Source organism: Myotis nattereri, assembly GCF_964212035.1.
Source record: "Myotis nattereri genome assembly, chromosome: X".
Lineage (NCBI taxonomy): Eukaryota > Metazoa > Chordata > Mammalia > Chiroptera > Vespertilionidae > Myotis > Myotis nattereri.
The window spans coordinates 26,035,108-26,053,326 of record NC_138078.1 but is presented as its reverse complement, the minus strand read 5'-3'; the positions used below and the strand labels follow the sequence as shown (position 1 = coordinate 26,053,326).

Here is an 18,219-nt window from a genome sequence, read left to right as displayed (position 1 = left end):
ATCGGCTGGGCAACAAGATCCTTTTTAAGTAATTCTTTTATTTACTTTTTTTAAAATGAATAATTGAAATAAAAATATAATACTACTAATGCAATAAAAACCGAGAGGAATATATGTAAAAATATTGGCTTTATAGTTGGTAAAATAAATAAAATATTGATGAACCCAAGCAGAAGCTGATTTAGAAATTTTTATTTGCACTAGGTGTTAAATTTGCAGATGTTGTAGAATAAATTTGTCTATATACAGTGAGGCACTCATGGTGAATTCTGACTGATGTTAAACTGAGAGAGAGACACTAGCCAAGTGAGTAGTAAATAGAAAATTGTCTAATCCTCTTCTTCCTCTGAATCCTCCTCTTTGGGTTTGGAGAGGAGTTTCATTACTCGGTGTATAGGAGTCGTCACAGACTCATATTTCCACCCCTTCCTCATAAACATCTTCTCAATCACACCTGGCATCTTGTAGCCCTTGCTTACAATGAAATCTTTGAAGGCAATTGGTCCATAAAGTTCATCAAAAATGTCTGGTTCAAGATGCCTTCCGTTGCTCCAATGTTCCTTGGCACGGACAAGTTTAGGGTCGAGCAAAGGCTGGTCATTGGCCAGCTTTTTCCAGCATTTGGGGTCTAGGTACCATGCTCCATACCTTATCTTCTCCTGTTTGGGTTTATAAGGGTCTTGTTGTTTGCGGAGTTTCCTTTCCCAGTTACCTTCCTGCAGGGAGAATTTCCTCTGCTTTATTTCATCTAGCTGTTTGCAGGGCCTGATATTCAAAGGAAGCTGGCTTGTTTCCTTTATTTTGGCTGTATTATCGGTCAGTGGGACCTCAAGGTTAATTTCAAACTTTTTCATGATGTCCTCTTCATCAATGTCTATGTTTTCAAAATTCTCATTCATCAATCTGCAGAATTTAATAACTGATGCTCTTCTTTGTTTTTGGTAAACAGGAAGTTTGCGGATATCCATCATGCATGATGCTTTTGTCTCTTCCTCAGGGAACAAACTGCTTAAATTTGACTGGAAACTCTCCTTGGTGGATTCCAGGTGGGCTTTTTCTGCAGGTTCTAGGTTGACCTCCTGGGGAGGCTCCAGGTTCACCTCCTCAGGATGTTCTTCACACAGGTGTGGGGGTGTCTTCTTTCTTTCCTTGGTGCCCTCACAATACGCCCACGTGTCCTCCAGCTCCCTGTCAGGATCTAGCACTTCCAGGACCTTGAGCAGGAGGTCTGGAGGGAGATCTTTCTCCAGTTTCAGGTAGGTTGCCAAGGGATGCTTGCTCAGGCTGGCTTCACTGTTCTCTACAAAGGCCTTCCGTGCTGGCGGGACTGCCAAGAGCATGGAACACAGGTCCGCTCCCTTGGGCAGCTGCCTGTGAAACTTTTTGGGCGGAGGGCGGGGAATTCTATGAGCAATCATGGGGGGAAATCTCTCCCGAGGGCCAGGAGTGATCACATCTTTCGGAGATGGACAGCCCGTTCTGAAGTCGTCCACTCCCTCCTCCACAAATACCCACCGCCCGCTGCCCATGGAGGTGGGGCACTTCCCAAGCTTGTTCTGCCTGGAGAGATAGCGGGAAGGCAACCTGTCCCTGTCCTTGAATGAGGGCTTACATTTCACGCCCAGGGGCAAGGGCTCCAGGGGCCTGGGCCCAGGCATCCACTTCTTGCTGGGCTCTGACTTCTTGTCCAGCTTCGGCCCTGACTGCCACGGCTTGATCAGCCCTGACTCTATGAGAGCCTTCTTCCTCAGGTCCGACTTTAACAGCCACCCCTCATGGGGCTCCGGTAAGGGCCACTGCTGGCCCGCCATGGCGCCCTTGGCCCAGGGCGCCCAGGGGCCTCAGGGGTTTGTTTTCCCAGCCGCCCAGTTGCTAGGAGACCATGGCCAGGCGTGGCAGCATTCTTATTCTTTCCTGAGGCGGGTCAGCAGGCGCCCCTGCACAGCCTGCATTGTCCCGGGATGGCCCTCAAGGTTGCATTCTTGCTTGTGGTAGAGAACTATTCCCGTGTATGGGCACACCACAGTTGAGCTGTCCATTCATCTTTTCATGGACTTTTGAATTGATTCCAGTCTGAGGCTGTTTGTAAATCAAGTGGCCATGAATATTTCACTTATTCACATCTTCATACAAGTACTTTCATTTCTCCTGGATAAATTATAGCTAGGAATTGAAAGGCAGGTGCTTCTAAGAGGTTTGTTTTTTCTTATGTACTGTACTCACAGCCCTCAGGTTTTGATATTTGCCCAAATATGGGTGAGGTGAGTGAGGCATTGGGTATACAACTTAATGTGGCTCCCAAAATCCCCCTCAGAAATCAAAATCAGTTATCTTTTAAGGTAACATTTTCAACATAATCCGAAAAACAGAGCCATATTAAAATCTGAGGGCAAAGGATAGATCTGTACTCCTACTGAACCTGTCTGAATTTAAAACCCATGTGTTGTTCACCATTGATTTTCTTTTTAAAAATAGTATTTGCCTTTCTTGGATACTGTTATGTTGCTTGGAAAGAGTTTGATTCTTTGGTGTCCTTTTTAAAATTTTACTGAAATAAGCAGAGCAGTTCCCTGTGATAGTACATGCCTAAATGCTGTTCTACCATGTTGTATGGTTAACTGTTCCTCACTTCTGCAGCAAGACCCTTCCACGTAAATTATTCAATGCCTGTGCATCTGGTGTTCTAGTCTGGCTGACAGTAAAGGTCGCTATTGCAGGCCCTGTGTGAGTATCAGTTATCAAGAATCCTTTCCCGTGGTTTCTTTCCTGGCTTCTAATAATGTATTCACACACGAGCTGATCAGTAATCAGCGGAATCATTCGTGTGAGGGGGCAAGGTTCTGTAGTTCCCTCGCTTTCTCTCATTTTACTCTCTGGTTGCCTGCCTTGAGAACTCTACCCACCTTGTTCTCTACAGTGTATTAGCTCCATCTCCTCTACATACTAGTAGTGAGAGTGCTGGTCTTTGCTTGGGTTCTGCCTCTCTGAGCTGTGGCCTAGAAACTCAAGGAATTTGGAGCCATCATAGGCCTCACCTCATTTATTTCCTATCTGTGAGGGATCAGTCTCTGCTTCCTGATGTCCAGTGTCTTTCATAATTTTATCTTATTTTATTTCATTATATTTCCAGGTGTTCCAGGGCATATATCTGATGCCTGTTACTCTACTTTGGCCAGAACAGAAAATATAATTTACTTCTTTTGTTTTGTCTCTATCAATTTGTAAGTCTGCCTTTTCAAAGGTCACCGATGACTTCTAAACCATCAAATACCTTAAAATTCCTGCTGTTCTCCATGATTAGAGATTGTAGATCACACATTACTGAACAAATTCCTCTCTTATAATCCATAACAATCTATTTTTCTTTTTTTCTTATTACTCAGGATACTCATCTACTTTTAAATCCATAAAATAAATACTAAACTCCTTAGCATATAACATTAGATGTTTTACCATTTCGTTGCAGCATAATACACTCCATGACCATTGATGCTGTTGCAAATGGTAAGAGATATTCCTTTCTTACAGGTGCATAGTATTTCATTGTGTAAATGTACCACAGTTTTTTTATCCACTGATCTGCTGATGGGCAATTGGGCTGTTTAGAAATCTTAGTTATTATAAATTGCACAGCTATGAACCTTAGGGATGCATATATTCTTTCTGATTGGTGTTTCTGATTTCTTAGGATATATTTCTAGAGTGGGATTACTGGGTAAAATAGGAATTCCATTTTTAACTTTTTGAGGTAACTCCGTACTGTTTTCCACAGTGGCTACATCAGTCTGCATTCCCACCAGCACTGTACTGGGGTTCCCTTTTCTCCACATCCTCTTTAACACTTTTCGTTTATTGATTTGTTGATGATAGCCATTCTGACAGGTGTGAGGTGATAACTCTTTGTCAATTTAATTTGCATCCCACTGATGATTAGTGACTGAGCATTTTTTGTATATCTCTTGGCCTTCTGCATGTTCAGTTTGGAGAAACGTCTAAGTAGGCCCTTTGTCCTTTTTTAAATTGGATTGTTTTCCTTTTGTCAAGCTGTATGAGTTTCCTACATATTTTGGAAATTAACCCTTATTGAATGTATGATTGTCAAATATATTCTCCTATTCAGTGGGCTCTCTTTTCACTTTATTGATGGTTTCTTTTGCTGTGCAGAAACTTTTTATTTTGATGTAGTCCCAATTTATTTATTTTCTCCTTAGTTTCATTTGCCCTAGGGAATGTATTGGCAAACATATTGCTATGTGAAATGTCTGAGATTTTGCTGCCTATGGTTTCTCCTAAGATTGTTATGGTTTCATAATTTACTTTAAGTATTTTATCCATTTTGAGTTTATTCTTGTGTATGGTGTAAGTTGGTGGACTAGTTTCTTTTTTCTTTTCCTTCTTCCCTCCCTCCCTCCCTCCCTCCCTCCCTCCCTCTCTCCCTCCCTCCTCTTTCTTTCTTTCTTTCTTTCTTTCTTTCTTTCTTTCTTTCTTTCTTTCTTCCTTCCTTCCTTCCTTCCTTCCTTCCTTCCCTTCCCTTCCCTTCCCTTCCCTTCCCTTTCCTTCCTCCCTCCCTCCCTCCCTCCCTCCCTCCCTCCCTCCTTCTTTCTTTCTTTCTTTCTTTCTTTCTTTCTTTCTTTCTTTCCTTCAATTTTCCAAACAACAATTATTAAAGAGTCTGTCTTTGCTGCATTGTATGTTCTTGCCTCCTTTGTCAAATATTAATTGAACATAATGGCTTGGGTCAATGTCTGGATTCTCTGTTCTGTTCCATTGATCTATATGCCTGTTTTTTGTGTGTAAGTCTTTTTGTTGTTGTTGTTGTTGTTGTTGCTGCTGCTGTTTTTTGCCAGTACCAGGATGTTTTGAGTACAGTGGCTTTGTAGTATAACTTCATATCTGATAGTGTTCTTTTTCCAACTTTGGTCTACATTTTCAAGATTGCTGTGGCTATTCGAGGTCTGTTTTTATTCCATATAAAGTTTTGAAGAGTTTGTTTTAGATCTGTGAAATATGCCATTGGTATTTTAATAGGGATTGCAATGAAGCTATAGATTGCTTTGGGTAGCATGGACATTTTAATGATATTGATTCTACCAATGCACGAACACTGTGTATTTCTCCACTTGTTTAAACCTTCTTCTATTACTTTTTTGAACATTCTACAGTTTTCCAATTGCAGATCTTTAATCTGCTTGGTTAGGTTTATTCCTAAGTACCTAATTTTTTTTGTTATAATGGTAGATATGATTGTTTTCTTAGTTTCTCTTTCTGAGAATTCATTGTTGGTATATAAAAATGCCATATATTTCTGGGTGTTAATTTTGTATCCTGCTATGTGGCTGAATTGATTTTTTATATCTAGTAATTTTTTGGTGGAGTATTTATGGTTTCTATGTACAATATCATGTCATCTTCAAATAATGTGAGTTTTATATAATCTTTTCCAATTTGGTTACTTTATTATTTTTTCTTCTTGTCTGATTGCTATGGCTAAGACATTCAGTATGTTGAACAAGAGTGGTGAAAATGGTAATCCTCAATTTATTCCTGGTCTTAGTGGAAATTGTTTTAGTTTTTGCTCATTTAGTATGATGTTGGCTGTATGTTTGTCATATATGGCTTTTATTATTTTGAGGTATGATCCCCCCATTCCCACTTTGCTGAGAGTTGTTTTTTTTGTTTTTGTTTTTGTTTTTTATCAAAAAAGGGTGTTGTATTTTGTCAAATGCTCTTTCTGCAGCAATCGATATTTTCATGTGATTTTTGTCCTGCCATCTGTTTATATGAGATATCACATTTACTGAATTGTGACTATTGTGCCATCCTTGCAACCCCAGACTAAATCCTATTGGTCATGGTGTATGGTAGTTTTAACGTATTGCTGGATCTGATTTGCTAATATGTTTTGAGGAATTTAGCAAATAAATTGATCACGGATATTGGCCTATAAGTCTCTTTCTTTGTAGAATCTTTATCTGGGTTTGGAATTGAGGTAATGTTGGCCTTATAGAAAGAGCTTGGAAATGTTCATTCCACTTGAATTTTTGGGAATAGTTTGAGGAGGATAGGTGTTAGTTCTTTGAATGTTTAGTTAAACTCACCTGTAAAGCCATCTGAACCAGCACTTTTGTTTGCTGGGATTTTTTATTTTTTATATTTTAATTACTGTTTCAATTTCATCAGTAGATATTGGCCTATTCAGGTTTTCTGATTCTTCTGGATTGATTTTTAGAAGATTATCTTTTTCTAGGAATGTGCCCATTTTTGTCCAGGTTGTTCAGTTTCTTTTGGAATATAGTCATTCATAGTATTTTTTTTTATGGTCCTTTGTATTTCTGTGGGGTCAATTGTTACTTCACCTCTCTCATTTCTGATTTTTTTTTTTTAATTTTGGTCCTCTTTATTTCTTGATAAGTTTGCCTAGAGGTTCATCAATCTTGTTTATCTTTTCAAAGAACCAACTCTTGGTTTTATTGATCTTTTGTATTGTTTTTATAATCTCTATTTCACTTATTTCTACTCTGATCTTTATCATTTCCTTCCTTCTACTTTTGTATTTTATTGTTGTTCTCTTTGTAATTCTTTAAGTTGTAGGGATAGATAATTTATTAAACATTTTTCTTATTTTTTTAAAATAGACCTGTAATGCTATGAACTTACCTGTCATGATTGCTTTCACTGCATGCGATAGGTTTGGTTTGTTGTGTTTTCATTTTCATTTGTTTCTGGGATTTTTTTTTTTATTTCTTCTTTGATCTTTTTGGTATCCCATTTATTGTTTAATAGCATGCTATTTAGCCTTCATGTGTTTGGATGCTTTTGAGTATTTTATTGTAGTTGATTTCTAATTTCATGCCATTGTGATCTGAAAACATGTTTAATATGATTTCAATCTTCTTAATTATAGAGAACTGTTTTGTGTCCTAATATGCAGTCTATCTTTGACAATACCCCATGTGCACTTGAGAAGAATGTATACTCTATAGTTTTTAGGTGAAATGTTCTGAAAATGTCAAATAATTCCATCTGATCTAGAGTTTCATTTTGGATCGCTGTTTTCTTGTTGAATTTTTGCCTAGAAGATCTATCCAATGGTATCAGTGGGATATTAAATTCCCCCTCCTATGATTATAATGCTGTTGATCTCCCTTAAAATCCTTCAGATTTTTTTCTTTATTGATTAAGGTATTACATATGTGTCCTTATCCCTCCATAGCCTCCCAACCCCCCACTCATGCCCTCACCCCGCTGGTGTCTATGTCCATTGGTTAGGCTTATATGAACGCATACAACTCCCAGATTTTTTTATATATATTTGGATGCTATGGTATTGGGTGCATATATGTTTACCAGAGTTATATCCTCCTGTTATATCAATCCATTTAGTAGTATAATGAAATGGCTTTCATTATCTCTTGTTATGGCTTTCACTTTGAAGTCCATTTTGTAAGATGTGAGCATTGCTACCCCAGCTTTTATTTTTCATTTCTGCTTGCATTTTATATAGCAAAGAACTGATAGGAAATTTTTTATGTGTGAGTCCATAGTTCTGAGGTGGGTTTCGTGTAGACAGAATACATATGGGTCATATTTTCTTATCCATTCAGCTACCTTATGTATTTTTATTGGAGCACTGAAGCCATTTACATTTAAGGTTATTATTGATAGCTACCTATGTATTGTCATTCTTATTCTCTATGTCTGTGACTTTCTCTTTATCTCCATTTCTTCTTCTAACAACAGTCCTGTTAGCATTTCTTGCAGTGTTGGTTTGGTGATAATAAACTTTTTTAGCCACTTTTTTAAACTGCAAAGCTCTTTATTGCACCTTTGATTTTCAATGATAACTTTGCTGGATAGAGTAATCTTGGGTTCAGTCCCTTGATTTTCATTACTGTATATATACTTCATGCCATCCCCTTCTGGCTCAAAGCGTTTCTATTGAGAAGTCAGCTGACAATCTAATGGGAGCACCCTTATAGGTAACTTACTTTCTCTCTCTCTCTCTCTCTCTCTCTCTCTCTCTCTCTCTCTCTCTTTCTCTCTCTCTCTCTCCCTTTAAGATTCTTTCTGCATGTTTAATGTTTTACATTTTAATTAATATGTGCCTCAGTGTTGGTCTTTCGGGGTTCATCTTGATTCACACTCTCTTGGTTTCCTGAACTTGAGTAATTTTTTCCTTTTACCAGGTTAGGGAAATTTTCTGCCATCATTTCTACAAAGAATTTCTCTATTCCTTTGTCAGATTCTACTCCTTCTGGTACCCCTATAATGCAAATGTTGTTACATTTCATGTTGTCCCAAAGCTCCCTTAGCCTCTCCTCCTGCTTTTTAATTTTTTTCCTATTTGCTTCTCTGAATGGGTGTTTTCTTCTACCTGTCATCCAACTCGCTGATTCAGTCCTCAGCTTCTTCTAGTCTACTGCTGAATCCGTCCAGTGTGTTACTTATTTCAGATATGTCATTCCTCATTTCCAGTTGATTCTTAAGTATTATTTCAAGCTCTCTTTTCATGTTGGTGTAGCTCTCACTAAGCATTATAATTCTCATTAAATTGCTTGAAGTTCTCACTGAATTGTTTGAGCACCCTTATTACCATTACTCTGAATTCTTTATGTGACACATTCTTTACTTCCATTTCATTTAGTTCATTTTCTGCTGATTCCACCTTTTCTTTCATTTGGGGCTTGTTGTTTTTTGTCTCCCCATTTTGCTGTCCCTTTGATTTTGTTTCTGTGTATTAGATCAAACTGCTATGCCTCCCAGATTTTGTGGGGTGGTCTTATGTAGTAGGTGTTTGGGGAACCCAGTAGTGCAGTCTCTTAGATCTCCTGAGCTGGGTAACCTAGGAAAGCCCATTACTTGAGTTATTTGGGTTCTGCTGTTGTAGTTGGGTTTTGAATGTTATTGTCCTTTTCATGGATGGAGTCTCCTCTTAGGCTGGCTGACTATGTGGCTCATCCCCGACCAATTCATGGGTGCTATTGTGGAAGTACTGAACGAACAGAACAAAATACAGCATAAAAAACACACACACACATTGCCCTAACCCACTGGTCGGCAAACTGCGGCTCTTTGGCCCCTTGAGTGTGGCGTGCACGTACAGTGCGATTGAAACTTCGTGGCCCTTGCACAGAAGTCGGTATTTTGTGAAAGAGCCACACTCAAGGGGCCAAAGAGCCGCATGTGGCTCATGAGCCGCAGTTTGCCGACCACTGTCCTAACCGGTTTGGCTCAGTGGATAGAGCCTCAGCCTGCAGACTCAAGGGTCCCAGGTTCAATTCCAGTCAAGGGCATGTACCTTGGTTGTGGGCACATCCCCAGTAGGGAGTGTGCAGGAGGCAGCTGATCAATGTTTCTTTCTCATCGATGTTTCTAATTCTCTATCCCTCTCTCTTCCTCTCTGTAAAAAATCTCAATAAAATATATTTTAAAAAAAATAAACACACACACACACACACACACAAACAAACAAACAGAATAAACAAAAGAAAAATGTACACAAGACCCCTACACCACCAAAAAAAGCAAACATCAGAGAACAGATAATTAGGAAAGAGAAAATAGAGTAAGAATGATAGAAAAAAGGGTATAAAAGGTATATCATATGAGGAGAAAATAAAATGAAATAAATGAATAATAAAAAGAACAGATAAAAACAATAAGAAAAGGGGATCTGGAATATATAGATGCAGAGCTGTAATAAAATCAGAATAAGGAATTAGAGGAATATGGGAAGTAAAATGGTTTAAAATATAGGAGGGAGAAAAGAAATTACAAGAAAGGACCAGAAAAAAAAATGAAATGGAAAATAGTGGAGAAATCAAATATATGTAAAATAAGAAAAAGAAATAAGATGAGAAAGCAGGAGAGAAAGAGAACAAATTGAGTAGTGAAAAAAAGAAAAAGAAAAAATTGAGTAGGAAAGGGGAACTGGAAAATTAGATATATGAACAAAAGAACAGACTAGAATATTAACAAATCAATAAAGCAGATAGATAATGAAGATTAATTTAGAAAGGGAAAAAAAGAGAGAAAAGATAAAAAAAGAAAAGAGAAGTAAAAATGGAAGAAAAAAGAGAAAAGATAGAAGCAAGGGAGAGGAAAAAAGTGAAGTGGTATTTGTTTCAGCTGAGTTTAGTGCCCCATGGGTACTCGCTTTGGATCCCACTCTTCTGTCTGCCAATTCTGGGCTTCCTTTGATGTACTTAGGTATTAACCGCTATTAGGAACTGTCTTTCTATGGCTTTAAGCAACCTACTTGAAGCTCCAAGGGATTCACTGATCCATCGTTTGTCTCCACAGGACTTGGCTGCAAGTAGGAGGGGTAAATCTGCCCTCTAAAGTAGGTTTGTTAGCAGCATGGGGCTCTGGGATGGGTCAGCAAGTTTCCTCTGGTTCCCCGGACTGCAAGTCTGCTCAACCTTTGCCTGCTAGGTAGCTGTCAAACTTAATCACTCAAAAGTTTGTTTCTGAAAGGGCTTTAGGCAGGGGAGGTGCTATTTTGCTTTCAGGGAATATGGTGGGTTTTCCTGTCCCAGAGCTATTCCTCTATGAGTGGCCCAAAGTATTACTCTGCCCTCAGCTGGACTGAGATCCTTGTATGGAAAACAGTGGGGTTGGCTGGAAATCTGGAGGTTTTTTTTTTTTTTATCAGTTCTGTGCAGGGAAATTATCTGTCTGATTCCCATGATAGTGGGGCTGATGGCCCCTCCCCTAATGCAGTCACTGATGCTCCTGAGACTGTTCAAACCTGTAAGCTTGGCCTCTGCTTTTGTTTTCCCTGAAAAGCTCAAAATGCAGGGTGTGGCATGCAGGGCTTCTGTGTGTGGGGTGGGTTGTTAGAGTGTCTTTTTTTTTTTTTTTTTTTTTTTTGTTACCTGCCTTCTGGCTGCCATGAGCGGCCGGCCAGCTCCTCTCAGGAAAAACGACCATTTTGGTTTGGGGACTTACAATCAAATGCTCCTGTCTGCTGCTTTTCCAAGTCTCCCCATAATGCTTTACACCCCTCCCTCTCCTTAGGTTTCTCAAGTCCACAGCTCCCTCCCTGCACCAAAGTCTAGGTTGAGTAGCTGCAAATGAGAACTCCTGTTCTCTGGGTTAAAACACACACACACACACACACACACACACACACACACACACCAAAAATGAAACAAATCTATGGTTTTCTCTCCAACTCTCTAAAGCAGTGGTTCTCAACCTTGGCTGCACATTAGAATCACCTGGGAATCTTTTTAAAATCCTGATTTCTGGGCCTCATCCTCCGGAAATTCTGTTTCTTTGTTACTAATGTTGTGGCCCCACCCCATAACAAAGAAACGGAATTTCCGGAGGATGAGGCTCAGAAATCAGAATTTTAAAAAGATTCCCAGGTGATTCTAATGTGCAGCCAAAGTTGAGAACCACTGGAAAGGCTCCAGGACCTGCTGTGGCCAGCACCCCTGCTGGCTTTCATGGCTGGATGTTTCTTGGGCAGCGGTTCTTGGCTCTTATGCTCCTGGTTGTGTAGGCCAGCCTGGGTTCCAGGCCTCTATCTTCTGAGGGAACAGATCCTCCCATAATCCAGCACTCCCTCCACACTCTGAGCCTGCCACCCCTGGGAGCTCGGTCAGCTCCTCTCACAACATCGCCCTTCCTATGTGTCTCCAGGTGTTTGCTGTCCTTCTTTGATATACGTCTCCTCCTGAGCTGGACCTCAGTTGGTAATTCCAGGTGAATGTTCTCCAACTTAGTTGTATTTTCAATCAGGTCCTGGGAGAAGGTACACAACAGGTATGCCTATTTGGCCCCCATTTTTTCCTAGACCATATTTTATTCTTTTGATAAGGTATATTACATTAGTTTTATTTTGGATGTTAAAATAACTTTAACATTCCTGAGATATATCCCACATGGTCATGGTATATGTTCCTTTTAATATGTTGCAGAATGTGGTTTGCTAGTATTTTGTTAAGGACTTTATTTTTTAAAATAGCCAATTAAATTCAAGAGCTTTTACAAGGGTAGTTTTTTCTTTTTTAATCCTCACCCAAGGATATATTTTTATTTATTTTAGAGAGAGAGAAAGGCAGAGGGAAAGAGAGGGAAACCTTCATGTGAGAGGGAAACATCAATCAGTTTCCTCACACACACATCAGTTACCTCCTGTATGTACCACTACCAGGGATGAAACCCAATAGGTATGTGCCCTGACTGGGAATTGATCCTGCAACCTTTTGGTATACGGGATGATGCTCCAAGCAACTGAGACACACTGGCCAGGACTATAGGGGTAGTTTTTGAGGCAAGTATTTGAGAGCTTTTTTCTGGTTCTCTGGTAAACTAGCTGGCATATGGTTTGCTTGAGGTTTATTTTTGTTTGTTTGTTTGTTTTGTTTGTTTGTTTGTTAACCCAGAACATTTATTCCGTGACTTATCATTGAAATCATTAACATCAAGTGGCTGCTGCAACAGCTGCCTTCTTGGGTTTAGTTGTTGTTTCTTCACAGAATCCATGCCTGAAAGTGTGGTATACAATTTTAGGGGCCTCATTTAACCAGTCTCAGTGATATTTCATCTTACAGGCTTGGCACAACTTTCTCTTCTGCTTAGCACTTGCAACAGGTTGACTTCTAAGGGTAGTAAGCCTTTAAACCACAGCAGTGGCACATGTGTGTGTCTTACTGTGATGCTTTCCAAATGATGATGTACCCTTCATCATCTCACTTCTGTGGCCAAGACCCTAGCTTGAAGTTTGCATAGAGCTGCCAGATTCTTCTTTATGCTTACCACCAGAACCTACATTATTGTTAAGGTCAACATTAAGCTTGAACTGTCTCAATCTATGTTTCAAATAAAGTCAGTTTCTTCGGGAAGGATTTTACAAAAATCTATGTTCTTAAGAATGTCTCTTCCCAATATGCAAAGTCTCAGAGTTGGATACTGGCATGATAGCCCTGCTTTATAAGCAGGGTACTGGGTGTTCAGTAGCCTTTGATCACTCCCATTTGTTTCTCCTGTTGTGAATGAGCGAGCTGGGGTAGGGCTATTGGAACCCCAGGATTCTTAGCCTGCTATGCATAGGATAGAAACTCTGCTCTACAAATAAGTTTTTTTATTAAAAAAAAAAGTTTCACCAGTTATGATTGTTTTCTTGAATATCGGGTCTATTTTTCATATCACTATTTCATAAATACTAGTATAAGAATAATCTTGGGATTGATTATGACCATATCACTTTCTCCCTTGAGTAATATTGCTTTCATTACTCTATAAATAATTTATTGCCATTTTCTAAATATGATGGTGTGTTATCCACCTTTCAAGCCTTGTTTTCTATTTAATTCCCCTGATTAGCTAGGCACAAAGAATGATACACCATGTCCTGAAAATACTTGTAGGTTTTAGTATTTGTACCTTTCAAAATAACATTTCTATAAGAAACCATCAACAAAGTGAAAAGAAAGCCCACAGCATGGGAAAACTTATTTGTCAATAATACATCTGATAAGGAGTTAATTTCTAAAATATATAAAGAACTCATACAACTTAACAAAAGGAAGACAGTCCAATTAAAAATGACCAAAGGACCTAAATAGACAGTTCTTCAAACTGGACATACAGAAGGCCAAGAGACATGCAAAAATGCTCAAAGTCACTAATAATTAGAGAAAATCAAATTAAAATGACAATGAAGTATCAACTCATGCCTGTCAGAATGGTTATCATCAACAAATCAACAAACAACAAGTGTTGGCGAGAATGTAGAGAAAAGGGAACCCTAATACATTGCTGGTGGGAATGCACACTGGTATAGCCATTATGGAAAACAGTATGAAGTTTTATCAATAAATTAAATATAGAACTTCCATTTGATCCAGTGATCCCACTTCTAGGAATATATCCTAAGAAATCTGAAACACCAATCAGAAAGAATATATGCACCCCTATGTTCATAGAAGTGTTATTTACAATAGCTAAAATTTAGAAACAGTCTCAGTGCCCATCAGCATATGAGTGGATAAAAAAGCTGTGGTACAGGAGAAACCAAGATGGCAGCATAGGTAAACACCTGAAATTTCTGCCTCAAGCAACCACTTATAAAATACTAAAAGAAAAAATGGACATCATCCAGAACCACAGGAAGGCTGACTGAGTGGAAATTCTACAACTAGAAGTAAAGAGAAAAGCACACTGAGACTCAGAGGAGGTGCAGAAGTAAAGTGCAGAGGTACGGAGGCTTGCGCGGAAAAGGGCTGGCAACTGAGGACGCGGTTGTCTTTTTCAATCGGGAGGGAGATACAAGCTCCCGATGGCCCAGACTCCAGTTCTGGGAGAGTCTCTGGGGACCAGACTCATACGGGGAGAAAATGGACTGTCAGGCATCAGGCAGAACTGGAGGGCGGCTTTCTCTCAGAGGTGCTGGCAGTGATTACCTCGGGACACTGAGACTTGGGGCCTCTTAGGGCAGGACTGAGGATCAGCCATAGCTGTTTGCTCTGCCCTGTTGATTCCCTGAGACACCGCCCCACCCAAGCTGCCAGCAGAGGCTTTTGCATATGAATGACCTGGCCCTTTGCAAAATAGAATTACCTAACAAACTGCAGCTGGGTCAGAGACCCAGATCATCCAAAAGAAGGCCTAAGGCCCCACAGCAGACTGCATTGCTTCATAGCTGGGCCTCATCTGGGGACCTCCAAATCTCAAACAAAGAAGAGGAATCTGCAGATCTCTCCATACCTCCTGCTAGGAAGCCTCAGGCAGAGACTAAATTAGCACATCCTTAGAGATCCAAGTGCCAGTGTAACCAGTGGTCAGAGTGGGACCATCCAGATTACAACTCCTCAGATCCATAAGGGACACACTCAGGGGGCAGACTCAGTGAGCACCAAAGCCCCACTGAAACAAGTCTTGCCCCATAAGGGTGTCTCCAGCACAGAAGTTCTCCTACCGTAGACACAGCTGAATCTCACAGCCAATTGGCCTGGAGGTCAATTCCTCCCAGTGATACCTACAACAATCAAGGCTTAACTACAACAAGACTGTGCACACAGCCCACAAAGGGGTGCACCAAGAGTGTCCACCTCAGGTAATTGGGGAGGCTGAGCCACTGGGCCCTACAGGACACCTAGAACAGAAAACCACTCTATCAACACAGGAAAGCAGCCAAAATGTGGAGACAAGGAAACAAGTCACAAATGACAGAAATGGAGGAAAGCAAACTACTGGATATAGAGTTCAAAACCACTGTTATAAGGTTTTTCAAGAATTTTCTAGAAACCTCCGATAAATTTAGTAAGACCGTCAATAAGTCTAGTGAGACCCTCGAGGATATGAAAAAGGACCAACTAGAAATTAAGCATACACTGACTGAAATAAAGAATATTATACAGAGATCTAACAGGAAACTAGAGGATCACAAGAATCAGGTCAAAGATTTGAAGTACGAAGAAGTAAAAAACACCCAACTGGAAAAGCAAAAAGAAAAAAGAATCCAAAATATGAAGATAGTGTAAGGAGCTTCTGGGACAACTTCAAGAATACCAACATCCAAATTATGGGGGTGCCAGAAAAAGAGAGAGAGCAAGATATTGAAAACCTATTTGAAGAAATAATGACAGAAAACTTCCCCTACCTGGTGAAAGAAATAGCCTTACAAGTCCAGGAAGCACAGAGAACCCCAAACAAAAGGAATCCAAAGAGGACCACACCAAGACACATCATAATTAAAATACCAAGAGCAAAAGACAAAGAGAGAGTCTTAAAAGCAGCAAGAGAAAAACAGCTATTACCTACAAGGGAGTACCTATAGGATTTTCAGCTGATTTCTCAACAGAAACTATGCAGGACAGAAGGGAGTGGCAAGAAATATTCAAAGTGATAAATAGCAAGAACCTACAACCAAGATTAGTCTACCCAGCAAAGCTATAATTCAGAATTGAAGGTCAGATAAAGAGCTTCACAGATAAGAAAAAGCTAAAGGAATTCATCACCATCAAACCAGTATTATATGAAATGCTGAAAGGTATCCTTTAAGAGGAGGAGGAAGAAGAAAAAGGTAAAGATACAAATTATGAACAACAAATACATATCTATCAACAAGTGAATCTAAAAATGAAGTGAATAAAAAATCTGATGAACAGAATAAACTGGTGAATATAATAGAATCAGGGGCATAGAAAGGGAGTAGACTGACAATTCTCAGGGGGAAAGGTGTGTGGGGGTGCGGGAAGAGACTGGACAAAAATCGTACACCTATGGATGAGGACAGTGGGGGGTTTAAGGGCAGAGGGTGCGGTGGGAACCAAGTGGAGGGGAGCTATGGGGGGGGGGGAGAGGAACAACTGTAATAATCTGAACAATAAAGATTAAAAAAAAAAGCTGTGGTACATTTACACAATGACATACTATGTGGCAGTAAAAAAGAAAGAACTCTTACCATTTGCAACAGCATGGATGGACCTGGAGAGTATTATGCTTAGTGAAATAAGCCAGCCAGGGAAAGGTAAGTATCACATGATCTCATTCATATGTGGAATCTAATGGGCAAAATAAAGATGAACAAAATAGATCCAGAGTCAGAAACATGGAAGAGACTGATGAATATCAGAGCGAAGGCTGGGGTGGGAGTGGGTGGGTGGGGAGAGATTAACTGGGGAACTTATGTGCGTACTAGAAACCCAGCGTGTGAAATCATGTGGCCCCGCCCACCCGCCCACTGTCCTGTCACCCACCGACCACCAGCCTTGCTGCAATCACAGCCTGTGGGCCGAAATAGCGCAAGACCCCAGACCCACTGCACAAAGTGGGACCCCAGACCACAGACCCACCATGCGAGTTGGGACCCCAGACCCCAGACCTGCCACATGAGGTGGGACCCCAGACCCCAGACCTGCCATGTGAGGCAGGACCCCAGACCTGCTGCCCTGGCAAGACCCATCAATGTACTCCTGGTGACCAGTTGTTTGGTCATTATGGCGTTACAGCCATGGGCTTTTTATATATAGGCTACTGGCCCAGTGCATGAAATTTGTGCACATTAAAAGGGAATTAATTAGAGGAAATATTTTAATATTGCTATTTGCCCTTTCTCTATAATAGAAGTGTGAGAGATGAAAGGAAATTAGTAAAATATATATGAAAATAATATATAAATTTATTAATGAATACACAGTAACAAAAGGATATAACAACAACAGAGGCATGATATAAAAACAACAAAAAGATGATATAAAAACAACAGTGATGCAAATGACTGATAAAGTGATTAAACTTATTCTAATATCTCCCTGTACACCACATTAAGAGTGAAAACACTTTCAGAGTGCTTGGCTAATTTCCCTTGTGATGAAGTATTTAGAACTTTAATGTCACAAGCTCTTTGAACTTGAGAGAAAGCAACATATAACTGATCATGTGCAAAAATGGGTTCAGGTAGGAATATGCTTACTCTGTCTAGAGTTTGTCCTTGTGATTTATTAACAGTCATCACAAATGCTGGCATCATGGGAAACTGTCTTCAAATTAATTTAAATGGGAGGCCAGTGTCAGATGGGGACAAATCAATTCTTGGAATCAGGACAGCCTCTCCCTCTGCAGATCCTGTTAATACTTCAGTTTCGATAATGTTAGACTGTAATCTTTTGATAATAAATTTGGTACCATTACAAAGACCCCATTTACTATTAAGATTCCCCAATAGCATGATGATTGCACCCACTTTCAATTTTAATTTATGACATGGCATTCCTGAAGGAGTAATACTACTAAGAAATCCGATGGCAAAATTTTCCTTTTCAGCATCATCTGTTGAATCAATGGAATCATCACTCAAATATGTGTGAAAATCTCCGGCAAGTATATCCAAAATTTCTTCATTTAATTTCTGAACATGCTCATATTTTTAGGCAAAGAATTGTATGTTTAGATATATTTTTAATATTATCTATAGATATAGTATTTCCAAAGGTAGCTTCAATAATAGATCCATTACAAATCATTTCACAGGGGATTTCAATAATATCCGTTCCTAAATGAAAACTGCTATCAAGTTTGCCATCTCCAAGTTTTACTAACCATTCACTATAAGCAGAATCCTCTGATCTCATATTTGTTGTAAGAGTTAACTTTCTGAAACATCCTCAAACATTACAGTACTTTAAACTCATTTGTACTATGGCCGATTGCATAGCATGTGGCACAATACTGAGACGTTGTCAAAAATCCCCTATGAGAAGGAGA

At 39.6% G+C, this 18,219-nt stretch overlaps 1 protein-coding gene across 1 annotated transcript; it reads right to left on the bottom strand.

The window, feature by feature from the left end:
* Nucleotides 1-329: 329 nt before the first annotated feature.
* Nucleotides 330-1,811, bottom strand: LOC308511545 (protein FAM47E-like; the record flags this gene model as incomplete). The annotated part of the gene is made up of 1 exon (XM_081081566.1): nucleotides 330-1,811. The coding sequence occupies one exon, from the start codon at nucleotides 1,809-1,811 to the stop codon at nucleotides 330-332; it is 1,482 nt and encodes a 493-aa protein (XP_080937692.1).
* Between the last annotated feature and the right edge of the window lie 16,408 nt (nucleotides 1,812-18,219).